At 39.6% G+C, this 17403-nt stretch overlaps 1 protein-coding gene across 2 annotated transcripts in view; it reads left to right on the forward strand.

Moving 5' to 3' along the window:
• rab24 (RAB24, member RAS oncogene family) overlaps positions 1 to 17403 on the forward strand; it is a 60741-nt gene that overhangs the window by 23391 nt on the left and 19947 nt on the right. For both annotated transcript variants that reach the window (XM_039773834.1, XM_039773833.1), the window contains 2 exons: positions 2122 to 2190; positions 3102 to 3180. In XM_039773834.1, the coding sequence (XP_039629768.1) occupies positions 2122 to 2190; positions 3102 to 3180 (148 nt within the window). The remainder of the gene's footprint in view (positions 1 to 2121; positions 2191 to 3101; positions 3181 to 17403) is intronic.

Genomic DNA, 17403 nt, shown 5'->3' on the forward strand with positions numbered 1-17403 from the left:
TTACTACCTTAGAGCAGGAATAACACTATCATTTACTCTCTTGTGCAATTTAAAGAAAGTTTGGCATTTGCTTTGTTACATTTCATGATGTGCAGCAAATTAAAATAACATTTAATATATATATGGGTGTAAGGCCACTGAGTTATTATTATTAAATGCATCTATTGTGGCTGCTTGCCATATTTAATGAGGCTCCTCTGCTTGAGACTGAAGAGGATGTCTCTTTATCCCTTGGAGTCTAAAAACTTGGCATTTTATCTGACTGTGTGTAGATCATCCCTATGACCTTAAGTGCCTTCAATTTTGAATCTCTTTGTAACAAAAAAAGTAGAAATTGACCAAAAGACGTTAAGATTACCATGAATAAGGATACTGGTAATACTATAGAACAGAGCAGAACAGACAAACAAGAGGAGACCATTCAATCCATCCAATTGCTTGTTTTAGTTAATAGCTAAGCTGTCCCAACATCTCATCCAGATACTTCTTAAGGGTTGCCAAGGTTTTTGCTTCAGCTGCATGACATACTGCTTTGTACCACATTCCCACAACTGTTTGAGTAAAGAAGTGTTTTTTTTTTTACTTCAGTTCTAAATGCATTTCATTTTAATTATCACAGGTTTCCCCCAGTACATGATTCACTATTAAGTTGAAAGACTCCTACTGAGCTGCTTTATCAATGCCTTATCAGAATTCTAAAAACATGGTCTAGATGCAGTCTGTTCTTCTCAGGATTTCTTCTGCCAGAGTTTGACATGTCCTTATGTCCTGGGATGTGCTTGGTTGCTCTCCTCTGCACAACCTCAAGTGCTGCTATGTCTTTCTTGTATCATGGTGACCAGAACTGCACACAATACTTTAGATGTGATCTCCATATTGCATTATATAGACTAAGCAAAACATCTTTTTCTCTATATTCAACAGTTTTCATGATATAACCTAACATTTTATTTGCATTTTGTATTTCTTCTGCACATTATGTGATGAAAATGCTATGTCAGCATAAACCCTTATGTACTTTTCAGAGGTTGCTTCCTTTAGGACACTGCCTCCCGTTTTTATATTTATAATTATTGTTACTTTTCCCACATGTTGCACTTTACAGTTTTCTACGTTGAGCTGTATTTTCCAGGTGTTTCTCAAGTTCTGAAGCTTGTCCAGGTGTTCTCGAATTGTTTTTTGCTGCATCCTTGGTGTCTGTTATTTGTCCAATTATCACCTGTATAAATTGTGCTTGTTCCTCTGTATTTATATGTAAGGGTCCCCAATTTAACTTTATGTAATATAGCAAAAATGAATGATGAAGACATTTTTTTTCTTCCAGCCTAGTAATATCACAATGTAAGCACATCAAACAGTAAATCTGTAGCAATTTTGTTTGTTTGTTTGTAAGAGTCTGAACCTTTTGAGGCTGACATTCATTACAGTGCATGTCATGCCAAATCAAAAGAAACAAACTAAAAAACATTCAGCAGTTTATTTAAAAGGAAAAAAATCAAAATTGAGAGGTATGAAAAAGGCTTTTCCTTTTTGCACTTTATGAGATACCTTAAGTGATAATAAGTACGTGCAAACTAATTGTTCAACATTGCTGACCCTACTTGTGAAGTTTTTAAAAAAAATGTAGCCATCCCTTCATTTATTCATTCATTCATTTTCAAAGCTGTCTTATAGGTTGTTGGAGGGCTGGTGCCTGTCCAGTAGCATCGGACACAATACAGGAGCCAGCGCTGGATTGGCCGCCAGTCTGCTGAAGGGCATCCTCACACACACACCCACACTCGGCCATAACAGGACAAGTCATTTATCATGCATACCTTTGGGATGCGATAGGAAATCTACGCAGGTACAGGGAGAGCATACATTTGTGTTGTAATTTAGTGCCAGCCACAATATCAGTAGAGCAGCATGTACTCTTTGGTACCAAAATAGGTAAATCTGTAACAGCAGATTGAATGTGGTATTTTTTTGTTATTCAGTATAATTAAATTAATTTTGATTCAGTCATCAAATACTTGATTAATTTTAAAATATAACTTTTTTCTTTAGTATAGGAATGAATTTGTGAACATGTGAGTGTGATACAAGTATGAACATATATATTTTTATTTTTTTCCCCAGACTATTGGAGCAGCTTTTGTTGCTAAACCCATTCACGTAGGAGAAAAAGTTGTGACCCTTGGAATCTGGGTAAGCAGTTTTTGGCTATTATATACTCCTTTGATGTTCATACCACAGATGACCAAGGTGCCATTTTCTCATTACTGACAAGATATATCCATCTATCCATCCATACACTACCAGTCAAAAACAACTTGGTTTTTCTTCAAGTGTATTTGGTTGAACTGCAGTGAATGACCTAAACTAGTTAAAAGGTAAACTGCCAGACGTTGAAATTTAAAGTTCAGGTTAACAAAAACTGAATAAAGGAATTTTCAGAATATTACAAATGGGCTTTCTTCAGGAAACAACTAATAGGTTTCAACCTACAGATGTTCTGCAACAGTTAAAGTAAATTAAGCCTTGCAAGTTGAAGCAACCAGTTTGCATCATTGCTGTGAGGAGATTCTTTCTGAGCCAGACGTCCTGGGTTTGTGACTGACCACCAGTGTTTGAACCACAGTGCAAACATTCAAATGGAGATGCTTCATGGTGTGAGTTCACAGCAATACACTAACCATCTGTGCTATTTGCAGCCACCGTAGTCTGGCACTGAATTCACCCATTCTGACTATTAAATGCAAAATATCACCACATTTGTTTTTTTTTCTGATTTTTTAATTTATTTTCAGTGGGGCAGGATTTTTGTGGCCTTCAAAGCCATGAGATTGATCCATTAGTGATAACTGTTTTCCTGCAAGGAGCTAAGAAAGTGTTCATTGTGTTTTTTTTGGGTATTGTCAGTGTGGCAATAATGTCACTAAACTAAGGTAGACATGCAAGCAGACATTTCATTATACTGTGTCTACACAAGACAGTTAACTTGAATTTGAGCTTGGAGAAAGAAGGAAAGGCAAATAATGCCTTAAGGATTCGTTCATGAAGTAAAAAGCTGAATTTCTACCCTTGGTCTCTTGTATTTTTTTTTTCTTCCCTCTCAGGACACAGCTGGTTCAGAGCGATATGAAGCCATGAGCCGCATTTACTACAGAGGTGCCAAGGCAGCAATTGTGTGCTATGGTAAGGTAAACTCATTCTTTTGCTGTTATCAATTAATATTGCAGTCTGCCAAAACTGTAATCAACTTATGGTTTTGAGACCTACGTTTTTAATGTAGTACAGTTTCCATGTTCTTGACTTGCTTCTGTATTGAGTGTACCTTGATAAAATGTGTTTCTAATAATTGAGGTTTTACTAAAACTTGAGGCTGTTGTAGAGGACTGTGGTAAGTGCAAAGTGTGCTGCTTTGCAGTGTTCTTACAGTTGTCACTGCAGCACCAGTTAAAGTAAAGTTGGCTTATGTATTTTAATACATTATTTCTTTGTAATTGTACTGGAAGGATTGCAGTAAGTTGCATTTTGGTCAGACATGCAACTAAAAATTTAAGTGTACAGTAATCCCTCGCTATATCGGGCTTCGACTTTCGCGGATTCACTCTATCGTGGATTTTAAATGTAAGCATATCTAAATATATATCACGGATTTTTCACTGGTTCGCGGATTTCTGCGGACAATGGGTCTTTTAATTTATGGTACATGCTTCCTCAGTTTGTTTGCCCAGTTGATTTCATACAAGGGACGCTATTGGCGGATGGCTTAGAAGCTACCCAATCGGAGCATGTATTACATATTAACTAAGACTCCTCAATGCTATAAGATTTGCTTCCCGCGCGGAGCTTGATTGTTTGCTTGTCTCTGCCTCTCTCTCACCCTCTCTGACATTCTCTGCCTGACGGAGGGGGTGTGAGCAGAGGGGCTGTTTGCACAGAGGCTGTTTGCTTAGAAGATACTGACATTCCTCTAAAAAATGCCGCTTTATTGCGGTGCTTCGGCGTACTTAAAAGCACACGTATTGATTTTTTGATTGTTTGCTTTTCTTTGCGAGCGCTCTCTCTCTCTCTCTGAAATTCTCTGCTCCTGATGAGGGCACTCCTTTGAAGAGAAGATATATTTGCATTCTTTTAATTTTGAGAAAGAACTGTCATCTCTGTCTTGTCATGGAGCACAGCTTAAACTTTTGACTAAAGGGTGTTATTTCATGTCTAGAGGGCTCTAATAATGTTAACAGTGTGGGAGACTTTATAAGGGCTTAAAATATATAAAAATAACTACACAAACATATGGTTTCTACTTCGCGGATTTTCATCTATTGCGGGGGGTTCTGGAACGCAACCCTCGCGATCGAGGAGGGATTACTGTACTTTGAACATGTGACAGTACTACAGCTACTAAAGTGCTCCCGTGTTTGTTAATTTGTTAGGTTTAATTCTCCTCACATGTATTGGCCAACTCACATTGGTGTACCTGGTGACGTGACTTGGCAGAGGGCAAGAAGTCGCCTATTAAACCCACAAATTCCTCTGACGTTGGCGTTCTCCCCATTCAAGCGTTCATTTAACACTGAGGCCTCAAATGAGTGGATCCCACTGGCTGGATCTGCTGCCGGTGTTCCCTGTGGTTCAAAGTGCATCATAAAACCATTCTGTATTTTAGATTTACTGCCTTTTTTCTTTTTATTTTCTATTTGAATCTGTTACATCCTTCACACTCTCTGTCTGCTGACTCCTCTCAACTGTCCTTTTTTTTCTCAATTTGAGTTTATGTGTGAAAATCCCAGTAGCTGAGCTTTTCTATCACCAGTGAACCTCTCCTCAATGAAAGCAGATGATCTTATTGCTGTCAAATTCACTAGTGGTGTCATTGGAAGTCTTTTACATCTATAAATGTAGAAACAAAATGATGAATTGGTTTTGTTTTGGTTTAGTGTTGTAAATTTATTTTTATCAATCAATCAATCAAAATCTTTATTGTCATTGGAGCAATGAGACATTGTACAACAAAATTTTTAGGTTCAATTTTCCAGTGCAGAAAAAAATAAAATAAAAACAAACATAAAACACAATTACTCAAGTTACAACTAAAATAAGGGAATAAAATAAGTACCCAAAATTGTCCATAACAGTAGAACAATGTTTTCCACTCATACATTCATTATATTGCACTTGTCCCTTATCTAATGTTCACTTAGAATGAAGGTGCACTCGGTCAGATTGACCACTTAGTTGCATTCAGCATGGTGATGGCTGAAGGATAGAAACTGTTTCTCAGTCTATTTGGCTTAGTCTTTATGGATCTGAAACGTCTGCCTGAAGGCAGACATTCAAACAATGCATGTCCTAGGTGTGATGGGTCCTGAAGAATTTTTATGGTTGTCTCTGTAAACCCATTTTCATTATTTGTGGGCTAGAGTGAATATTCATGGTGTATTGGGCAATTGTGTTCTTTAAAAAGTCTATTTATGTGTTTGTTTGGGCACGAAATGAAAACAGTTCTTTGCAGATGGGTGATGCTCCTCAACTATAAGGCCACATGATCAAAGAATTGTTTCGTTCTGAATGAACAGTGGTGTAGGGAAGCAAGAGCAACACACGAATGATGAACAATTACTGTATTGCAAATAAGATTTTCTTTGTATTCAGAAATGGCCATATTTTTTGTAAATTTCTTTTTAATACCTTAACATTCTCAAACCCAGTTTAGCATCATGTGGGAGGCTGACCTCAGTAATGAGCTAGAATGATGAAGCTTTTAAGCTTAGAAATTACTTCAGAATTCCCTGAATTCATGTCTGATGCCAGGAATATCCCCTGCAATACTGACTTCATCTCCTATTTAGATTGCCAAATAGGAAGCCTGGCCACGATATTAACAAAGGGACTGAGTAATTTAATGGGTCATCCTGCTGTCACTTGGCATATTCAGGGACTCTTAAAATCATTACCTATTACCCTGAATCTCTTTCCATGCCCCTGAAAGTCTGTTTTCTGTGGCACACTCTAGCAGTAATCCTTTAATTTTTCCAGCATTTGCAGTACCAGTCTTCACCAGCCGTCCCTTCCCTACATAGATATTGTGGCAGAAGTCCATGGTCACTTGACTAGGTTGTTCTATTTTTAAGAGAGTTCTGGGTATTTACTTGTGCAAGGTTTTTTGCTGTTGTGCCATTTGAACCTTGTCTTTCCTTTTTGTGCGTTGGACAGAGTGAAATCACCTGGCCCCGCTGCGTCTTGTCTGTGGATGATGAGTTTAGCATAGGCTTGCAGGCTGGCACACAAGACTTAAGAAAGATCTGGGGTAGCCGCCAAAGACTGTAGGTCAAGGGAGCTGTACTCCAGCATGTTTTGTAATCAACTCCACTTTGCATTTGTTGAATCTCTGTCCAGACTCATTCATATAAATATTTGTATGTGTGTATGTATGTGTACGCTATTTGTCAAAAGTTTTAGAACACCTCAGTTTTTCTTCAAATTTAATCTGTTCAAATGCAATGAATGACCTAAAATGTTGAAAAAGGTAAGCAGTAATCTGCCAGAGGTTTAAATTTAAAGTTTGGGTTAGCAAAAACTGGGAAAAAAAAATTCTGAATATTGCAAATGGGCTTTCTTCAGGGAACAGCTAAATAGGTTACAACCTACAGACGTTCTGCTGCAGTTAAAGGAAATTAAGCCTTGCAATCTGAAGCAACCAGTTTGCACTAGTGTCCCAACTTCTGTAGATTATTTAAAAAACCCTTTCTGCCTTAAAGCAGTTAAGACAGTATAACTGCCTGAGCAGTTTTATCATAACTTCAATTCTATACATGATAAAAATGAATCTGTAAAAAGAATATCCAGCATAATTCTATCTTGGAATTTGCTAAAAGACACCTGAAGGACTCTGAGATGGTGAGAAATAAGATTCTCTGGTCTGATGAGACCAAGATAGAACTTTTTGGCCTTAATTCTAAGCGGTATGTGTGGAGACAACCAGGCACTGCTCATCACTTGTCCAATACAGTCCCCACAGTGAAGCATGGCGGTGGCAGCATCATGCTGTGGGGGTGTTTTTCAGCTGCAGGGACAGGACGACCGGTTGCAATCGAGGGAAAGATGAATTGCGGCCAAGTACAGGGATATCCTGGACAAAAACCTTCTCCAGAGTGCTAAGGACCTCAGACTGGACCGAAGGTTTACCTTCCAACAAGACAATGACCCTAAGCACACAGTTAAAATAACGAATGGCCCAACCAGAGCCCTGACTTAAACCCAATTGAGCATCTCTGGAGAGACCTAAAAATGGCTGTCCACCAACGATTACCATCCAACCTGACAGAACTGGAGAGGATCTGCAAGGAGGAATGGCAGAGGATCCCCAAATCCAGGTGTGAAAAACTTGTTGCATCTTTCCCAAGAAGACTCATGGCAGTATTAGCTCAAAAGGGTGCTTCTACTAAATACTGAGCAAAGGGTCTGAATACTTAGGACCATGTGATATTTCAGTTTATCTATTTTAATAAATCTGCAACAATTTCAAAAATTCTTTTTTTTGTCTGTCAATATGGGGTGTTGTGTGTACATTAATGTGGAAAAAAATTAATTTAAATGATTTAAGCAAATAGCTGCAATATAACAAAGAGTGAAAAATTGAAGGGGGTCTGAATACTTTCCGTACCCACTGTATGTGTGTGTGTGTGTGTGTGTATATATATATATAATATAATATAATATAATATACACAGTGGAACCTCGGTTTACGAGTGTTTTGCAAGACGAGCAAAAATTTTTAATAAATTTTGACTTGATAAACGAGCGATGTCTTGCAATACGAGTAGTATGGATACACTTTGTCTGCTGAGCGTCATGTGATCACAACTGAGCTGATGGTTCTTCTCTCTCTCTCCTTATCTCACTCACTCGCTCGCCCAGCGTGTCTCTCTCTCTCTCCTTATCTTGCTCACTCGCTCACCCAGCACGTCTCTCTCTCTCTCTCTCTCTCCTTATCTCGCTTGCCCAGCATGTCTCTCTCTGTCTCTCCTTATGTCGCTCGCCCAGCGCGTCTCTCACTGGCAATCGTCTCCTATTCTCCGTCTGAGTCTGTGTGCCTCACTCATATAGTCAACATCTGTTTACTACAGCATTGTGACTGTGTGTGTGTGCTTTGTGAAGTGCGAGTCCCCATCTTGCTCCCCAAAACATGAAGCGGAGTCTCAGGTACTTTAACACCAGCTTTATTCAGCTTGAAACAGCAACAGCGATGTTATTTATTGTACCGAGATCTTTATAATGTTTGTATGACCCATTGACGACAGGCGCTTATAGCATGTCTGAGATCTTTTTGGATGCGCTTATACGGTGAACTGCTACAGCGCTGGGAGACTGCGATTGCTTTGGGACGCTCTTCTGCGTGTCATCCCGTTGGGTGGAATCCCACATGAGTTTAGAAACTCACACCAGCCATGATTCTTTTTAAAGGTAAAGTGCAGGTTAATTTGTATTATGTATTTTACTTTATATTTTGTATTAATCATTTTTATATGAATAGTTTTGGGTTGTGGAACGAATCATCTGAGTTTCTATTATTTCTTATGGGGAAATTCGCTTTGATATACGAGTGCTTTGGATTGCGAGCATGTTTCCGGAACGAATTATGCTCGCAAACCGAGGTTCCACTGTGTGTGTGTGTGTGTGTATATATATATATATATATATATATATATATATATTTCTGCGGACAATGGGTCTTTTAATTTATGGTATGTGCTTCCTCAGTTTGTTTGCCCAGTTGATTTCATACAAGGGATGCTATTGGCGGATAGCTTAGAAGCTACCCAAATCAGAGCATGTATTACATATTTACTAAAACTCCTCAATGCTATAAGATATTCTTCCCGCGCGGTGCTTGATTGTTTGCTTGTCTCTGCCTGTCTCTCACCCTCTCTGACATTCTCTGCCTGACGGAGGGGCTGTGAGCAGAGGTGCTGTTTGCACCACTTTTGCTGTTTGCTTAGTGGATACGGACGCTCCTCTAAGAAATGCCGCTTTATCGCGGTGCGTCGGCATACTTAAAAGCACAAAAGCACACGTATTGATTTTTTGATTGTTTGCTTTAATCTCTCTCTCTCTCTCTCTCTCTCTCTCTCTCTCTCTCTCTCTCTCTCTCTCTCTCGTCTCTCTCTCTCTCTGGCGCCTGACGGAGGGGGTGTGAGCAGAGGGGCTGTTTGCACAGAGGCTGTTTGCTTAGAAGATACTGACGCTCCTCTAAAAAATGCTGCTTTATTGCGGTGCTTCGGCATACTTAAAGAGAAGATATATTTGCATTCTTTTAATTGTGAGAAAGAACTGTCATCTCTGTCTTGTCATGGAGCACAGTTTAAACTTTTGATTAAAGAGTGTTATTTCATGTCTAGAGGGCTCTAATAATGTTAACAGTGTGGGAGAGTTTATAAGGGCTTAAAATATATAAAAATAACTATACAAACATATGGTTTCTACTTCGCGGATTTTCATCTATCGCGGGGGGTTCTGGAACGCAACCCCCGCGATCGAGGGATTACTGTGTGTGTGTGTGTATGTATATGTGTGTATATATATATATATATATATATATATATATATATATACACACTGCTCACAAAAATTAAAGGAACACTTTTTTATTGGGCCTGGCATGAAATCAATTAAACCTGTCTGATAATTTTCTGGTTGGTTAAGCAGCTGAGGTCATTGTTAATCACTTTCAGCTGTATTGGTGTTCATGGACTTAACGACAGGTGCACTAAAGTGGCAACAATTAGAAAACCCTCAAAACAGGACTGGTTTTACATGTGGAGGTCATTTCAAGTTTCTCCCTCTTGATCTTTTTGGCTGGTTTTCCACTCGTGCTAGTTTTGGCTTGAGTAATCATCTCTACTGGCAGTATGAGGCGATTCCTTAACCCTACAGAAGTTGCACAGGTTGTCCAACTTCTCCAGGATGGCACATCCACACGTGCTGCAGCAAGAAGGTTTAATGTGTCTCCCAGCACAATCTCCAGAACATGGAGGAGATTTCAGGAGACTGGCTGTTATTCTCGGAGAGCTGGACAGGGCCGTAGAAGGTCCTCAACCCATCAGCAGGACCGATACCTGCTCCTTTGTGCAAGGCGGAACAGGCTGAGCACTGCTCGTGCCCTACAGAATGACCTCCAGAGGGCCACTGGTGTGAATGTCTCTACCCAAACAATCAGGAACAGACTTCATGAAGATGGCCTGAGGGCCCGGCGTCCTGTAGTGGGCCCTGTGCTCACTGCCCAGCACCGTGGAGCTCGACTGGCATTTGCTCAAGAACACCAGAATTGGCAAGTCCGCCACTGGCCCTGTACTTTTACAGACGAGCAGGTTCACCCTGAGCAGCTGTGATAGCGTGAAAGAGTCTGGAGAAGACAAGGAGAACGATATGCTGCCTGCAACGTCGTTCAACATGACAGGTTTGGTGGTGGGTCAGTGATGGTCTGGGGAGGCATATCCATGGAGGGACGCACAGACATCTACTGCGTAGGAAATGGTGCTCTGACTGCCATAAGGTATCGAGATGAAATCCTTGAACCCATTGTCAGACCCTACGCTGGTGCAGTAGGTCCTGGTTTCCTCCTAATGCATGACAATGCCCAGCCTCATGTGGCAAGAGTATGCAGGCAGTACCTGGAGGATGAAGGAATTGAAACAATTGAATGGCCTTCACGATCCCCTGACTTAAACCCAATAGAACATCTGTGGGACATTATGTTTCGGTCCATTAGGCGCCAGGTTGCTCCTCAGACTGTACAACAGCTCAGGGATGCCCTCATACAGATCTGGGAGGAAATGCCACAAGACACCATCCGTCGTCTCATTAGGAGCATGCCCCAACGTTGTCAAGCATGCATACAAGCTCGTGGGGGCCACACAAGATACTGAAAAGCATTTTGAGTAGCAGAAATTAAGTTTTTGAAAAAATGGACTAGCCTGCCACATCTTCATTTCACTCTGATTTTAGGGTGTCTACACAATTGAGCCCTCTGTAGGCAGAAAACTTTTATTTCCATTAAAAGACTTGGCATCCTTTTGTTCCTAAGACATTGCCTTGTCGTTATTTGTATAGATATCCAACTTCATATTGAGATCTGATGTATCTAATGTGTTTCTTTAAAGTGTTTAATTTTAATTTTTGTGAGCAGTGTATAACTTCCTTAATGTGGCACATTAGTATATGTGAGGGGGAAAACTTTTCAAGATGGGTGGTGACCAAGGTGGCCATTTTGAAGTCGGCCATTTTGCATCCAACTTTTGTTTTTTCAATAGGAAGAGGGTCATGTGACACATCAAACATATTGGGAATTTCACAAGAAAAACAATGGTGTGCTTGGTTTTAACGTAACTTTATTCTTTCATGAGTTATTTACAAGTTTCTGACCACTTATAAAATGTGTTCAATGTGCTGCCCATCGTGTTGGATTGTCAATGCAACCCTCTTCTCCCACTCTTCACACACTGATAGCAACACCGCAGAAGAAATGCTAGCACAGGCTTCCAGTATCCGTAGTTTCAGGTGCTGCACATCTCGTATCTTCACAGCATAGACAATTGCCTTCAGATGACCCCAAAGATAAAAGTCTAAGGGGGTCAGATCGGGAGACCTTGGGGGCCATTCAACTAGCCCACGACGACCAATCCACTTTCCAGGAAACTGTTCATCTAGGAATGCTCGGACCTGACGCCCATAATGTGGTGGTGCACCATCTTGCTGAAAAAACTCAGGGAACGTGCCAGCTCCAGTGCATAAAGAGGGAAACACATCATCATGTAGCAATTTCGCATATCCAGTGGCCTTGAGGTTTCCATTGATGAAGAATGGCCCCACTATCTTTGTACCCCATATACCACACCATACCAATAATTTTTTTGTTCCAACAGTCTTGGAGGGATCTATCTAATGTGGGTTAGTGTCAGACCAATTGCGGTGGGTTTGTTTGTTAACTTCACCATTCACATAAAAGTTTGCCTCATCACTGAACAAAATCTTCTGCGTAAACTGAGGGTCCTGTTCCAATTTTTGTTTTGCCCATTCTGCAAATTCAGTGCCCCGATCTGGGTGATCCTCGTTGAGATGCTGCAGTAGCTGGAGTTTGTAAGGGTGCCATTTGTGAGTAGCTAATATCCGCCGAAGGGATGTTCGACTAATGCCACTCTCCAGTGACATGTGGCGAGTGCTACGCGGTTTTGATTATCATTATTTCTTTCAATCAGGTTTGTATTTGGAGGATGTGTTGTGTTCAAGTTATATTCCGTGTTTATCAACCGTGGTAAAGATAACACGTTTCATTCATCGAAGTGTTCACTACCCAAATCGGTACTCGTGAATCTAAGATGTTTAACAGGCATTCCCGGTATTAAGTTGTTGATTTGCCCTTGAATATTTAGCAGTAGCGTGTCTATGAACTTTTTTTAACCTTTCCCAGTCCTGCAAAGTCAGTTCACGTGAGACTCTCGGAGTACATGCATCGAAGCTTCTCAGCTGTGCTTGTGCTATCTCGTGCGATCTCGCGATGTTCACGGCTTTATTTAATGTTAGCTCAGACCTGGCATACCAGCAATTTAAACTCTGTTACAGCAATTTTAAATCTGTTACAAAATGATCAAAAGTCTCATTTAAACCCTGCGTCTTCTCATTAAACTTGTATCTCGCGAATATCGCATTCGTCGTGACCATGACAAATGCCAGCTGCAGCCTGTCTAAAACTTAACTTAAACTTTAGGTTTACACCTTGCTTTGTTTCCGCAGTAGCTGCACTCATGAATATGCTTGTATGCATCACTCGCTTCATATTCTTTTGCTGCCTTCTCAATTGTGTAATGCGTTGTTTGAACAGGTTTCATTCATCAAAGTGATCACTCATACTGCGTTCACAGTCAGTTCACGTGAGCCACTCTCTTGTGTGATCTTGCGATGTCCACGGCTTTATTTAATGTTAGCTAAGACCCGGCACTTAAAAGTTTCTCGCTACAGCAATTTTAACTCCGTTACAAAGTGATCCAAAGTCTCGTTTATACCTTGTGTCTTCTCATTAAACTTGTATCTCGCAAATATCGTATTCGTTGTAGGCATGACAAACGGGAGTGTGTCTATAAACAATTTAAACTTACGGTTTACACCGTGTTTTGTTTCCGCAGTAGCTGCACTTATGAATATGCTTGAATGTGTCACTCGCTTCATATTCTTTTGCTGCCTTCTCAATTGTGTAATGCGTTGTTTGTTCAGCGCTCTTTGGAGCTCTTCCTTGTTCTCTACGTACTGCATTCACAGTCAGTTCACGTGAGCCGCTAGTCCTTCACTCACAAATATTTACCTTATATGGGCAGGCACTCAATTACGTGGGAGGCGTGATGAGGCGAGACGCAACTCCGCCTCACATGGCGACTGAACTGCAGGCTATGGCTATGGCCGTATATATGGACGAAAGTAGGTTCCAGTTATGACCGTTACGCGTAGAATTCCAAAATGAAACCTGAAAACTTTTGTAAGTAAGCTGTAAGGAATGAGCCTGCCAAATTTCAGCCTTCTACCTACACGGGAAGTTAGAGAATTAGTGATGAGTGAGTGAGTGAGTCAGTCAGTGAGGGCTTTGCCTTTTATTAGTAAAGATAATACCCTGAATCACATTAGTTATCTTAGTCCCTAATTCATGTAAAGGATGGGGTTTAGTGGTGTGGTGCATCTTTTTTGTAATGGGCAATGGGTTCAACATCTTCTTTGGACCAAGATCACCAAAATTTAGCTTAGCCAACCACAGAATACAGTTTACTTTCTCTTCTATTAAAGCCAGTGGTCAATCGTTATACTGAAATCCAAGTAAGGAACAAATTAATACATTTCTAAATTATAATAAAAAAATCTTGAGATGAGACATGACTTTTTGAAGAGACTTTTTGGAATGAAGTCCCGCGAGACGGAGACATTTAACATGAGATTCTTTCAAGTCACACCCTACTTACAACCATTTTCAAACAAGACCACGGTCATCTCACCTCTCAGTTGTGTGAATGCTTTTGTCAGACACCCTTCCTGTGCTCTTAGCTCTTATAAATTTTATCAGGACAATGATTTTATATGTTCTAGATGACATATCAATGACTAAGCAAAGAAGAAAGAGCAGCACGTTGAAAAGAGACCCAAAATCGTTGGAGAGAAAAGAATTAAAAAAGAACAATAAATCTGTGTGCAAATAAGGAAAGTAATAAGCAGCCTGGACCAAGTGAAATTGGAAACCTTGCAGGTCCAATCAGGGTCAGAAGTAAAAGACGAAGTAGAACTTCATTTTAGCAGGCGACAGGAAAGGTAATGTAGTACATATTCCGCAGATAATATTACATACCAAAGGAGATCTTGATATGCCATTTCTATTAAAACGTTTACAGTTTCCCGTGAGAATAGCTTTTGGTATGACAATTAACAAATCACAGGGACAAACATTCGAAAAAGTCAGTTTATTTATTAGAGAGAAAGAAACGATATTCAATCACTGGCAGTTGTACGTTGCGTTGTCACGATGTAAGTCCAAACATGGAATCAAAATTCAATGTGATATCGACGAAAAGTTAATTCCAAATATTGCTTTTACTGAAGTTTTACGATAAAAGTGAAAATAATGAATTTGTAACAATTCCCAATAAAATAACAATGTCTTTAAATTGTATATCCGGTTAACCAAACTTGGGGGTTGGCAAATGAAGCGATCAGGGGGTGGAGCCCCTTAGTTAATGAAAATAAAGTATTGAACATCTGATAAAATTAATTAATTATATTTCAAAGTGTTCTTTACAGATTGATTTTTGTCATGCAAATGGCTGATGTTATGGTCATTTAAAACTGCACAAGGCCTTTTTTAATGACCCAATATAGGTATTGATCTCTTACTGCCTTCCTCTGCTTGCGCCCCCAACGAGCCAGCACTTCTGTGGATCCCAGCTGTTGACGCTGCTTGTTCATTTGAGTACATTCAGTTTTGGCACAGTTCATACGTGGTCGTGAATAGAGATACAATACATTCAAAGCAGTTGCTTTTAGTCATGACACACAAACTATGGACGTGAATTAAAATGCACTGCAGTTTTTACTGACAGGAAAGTTGTGTGCGGTAGTGAAAAAGTAACCAAATAATTGGTTAAAATGTTTTTTTTTTTTTTAATTACAGCACAGTAAAACTGTCTTAAACACACCATGTGATGTGTATTACATTTCATTTTTGGCACAAATAATTGTCCACACACTTCTGAAACCTTATCATAGACTGAAAACAAAAGAAAGCTAACAGCCAGAAATAAAGAATTTTATTAAAAAGTAAACATACTTTCAGCAGCGGCACAGAAATAATCTGATAAACACACAATTATTGTACAGCTTATTATTACGTAATCTATCATTATGACTGATCTGTTTGCAGTGGCTTTAAGTAGTTTAATCGCCATTTCCATTTTATATTTAGATATTGTGAGCTGCACACTTGCACATTGCCGTTTATTAGTCTTGCTTGACCTGATGCCATTGCAGTACATCCAGCTTCAGTAATGACTACCTAAGTCTTAATGGCTCTGATGTGTTTTGGTGTCTAGATATGAGACCTTTATCATTACAAATGTTACTATTGGGGGTTGAAATACATTTTTATTTCTTTATCTAGATGGAGTACTGTGCATATTGCAATTGTTAAGAAAACTGTAAAGTAAATGAGGAAGTGCCCAAACCGCAATGTGCTTTGAGTTAATATTATGTTACATTTGGCTGATGGCCATTGTACTACTTTAATTTATGCTACAGCAGCAAGGTAGGTTAAATGATTTGCTCAGATTTACACACTGTCAGAAGTGGGGATTGAACCAGTGCCCTGGATTTAACGTCAAGCAACACTATGCAGTACTACATACTCTAGAAACATACATGGGTCAAGTTAACCCAAAATTAATGTTTGAACATTTATATTAAAATAAGTACATAAAGTCATGCACCGTTTTACAGCTTGCCAAGATGAGGCCATTCAGACTTTAATGGCTGAGGGCCAAACAAAAACCATAGGGTAATAATTTTCTAGAATTTGCCAAAACCAGCAGCTCCAGGCTGCCAAGGCCGAACGCCTTTTATGACATACTTGAGGCAGCGCTGTCGGCCATGGAATGATTCACTCTGTATAGAAGCAGAGGTAGCAGTCTCTTGGCTGTCCTCCTTCCTGTATGAATGCTGCAACCAACAAATGGCCACCAGTTAACAAGTTAAAAAAAAAAAAAAAATGTGCTCACAAAGTTTCATCCTTTAGGGCTCTGATTTGCATGTCACACATCATTTTTCTTTTTAACTGCGCTTCATGCAGCTGGTGCGTCTTTTCTCACATTTTTATTCCATCATTATATTAGAAACGCCTTGTAAATACCGTAAACTAAGACCGGGTCTTATATTAATTTTTGCTCCAAAAGATGCACTAGGGCTTATTTTCAGGGGATATCTTATATTTATTCATGTACAACAATATACATTTATCCAAATACAGTCAGGTCATCTTCTGGAATATCGTCATAACTCTCCACATTCAATGCTACTTCAGCCACTTTGAGAATTCTACGAGATCGATGTGTGTGTTTCAATGTTTGTGGATGTGGTGACGCAAAATGCCAACATACAAATGTGTTCATGTTGCTTTGATATTCAAGCGTTGCATATTCCCCAAAGTAATGACACGTATCGTTTTAAAAGTCTCACATACCGTCTTCTGTGCCGTCTTTTTTTTTTTTTTTTGCACCTCCATAATACCATCAGAATGTATGGTGGCGAATTTGAGCCACTGAGAAAAAAATTAAGGGCATAATGAAAACTTCTATTTTGTGATTATGATTAACGTGGAAATTTCTGCTTTAAACTCTATGTCCACTTTAACCTTGTAGTTTATTTTATCATTAAAGCAGACCGTCGTAAACGTCATCTTAATCCCGACCCAGTTGTTAAATCGCTATACACTTCTGGGGCTTCCTCCTGACCTGACAGCAGCGGCAAGTAGCATCGCCACACAGAACACATTACATTTATGATATTCCAGCTCTCTGCACATTTGGAATTCTTGGACTTATTATACCTGGTATCACTTAAATGATGAAATGTAACATACATATTTTAATGCATTTTACAGATAAATCGTTAACTTTGTTTAAATAATGAATACTGTTAATAGTTACATATATGGGGTGGCACCGTGGCAGAGTGGTGGCGGTGCTGTCTCACAGGGAGTCGCGTCCCTTGTGATCCCTGCCTGGAGTTTGCATGTTTTCCTAGTGGGTCTCCACAGTGGGCTCAATTTTCCATCCAAAGACATGAAGGTTTGGGGATTTGGTGAAGCTACAATGACGCCAGTGTATGCGTGTGCTT

Source organism: Polypterus senegalus, chromosome 13 (genome assembly GCF_016835505.1).
Source record: "Polypterus senegalus isolate Bchr_013 chromosome 13, ASM1683550v1, whole genome shotgun sequence".
NCBI lineage: Eukaryota > Metazoa > Chordata > Cladistia > Polypteriformes > Polypteridae > Polypterus > Polypterus senegalus.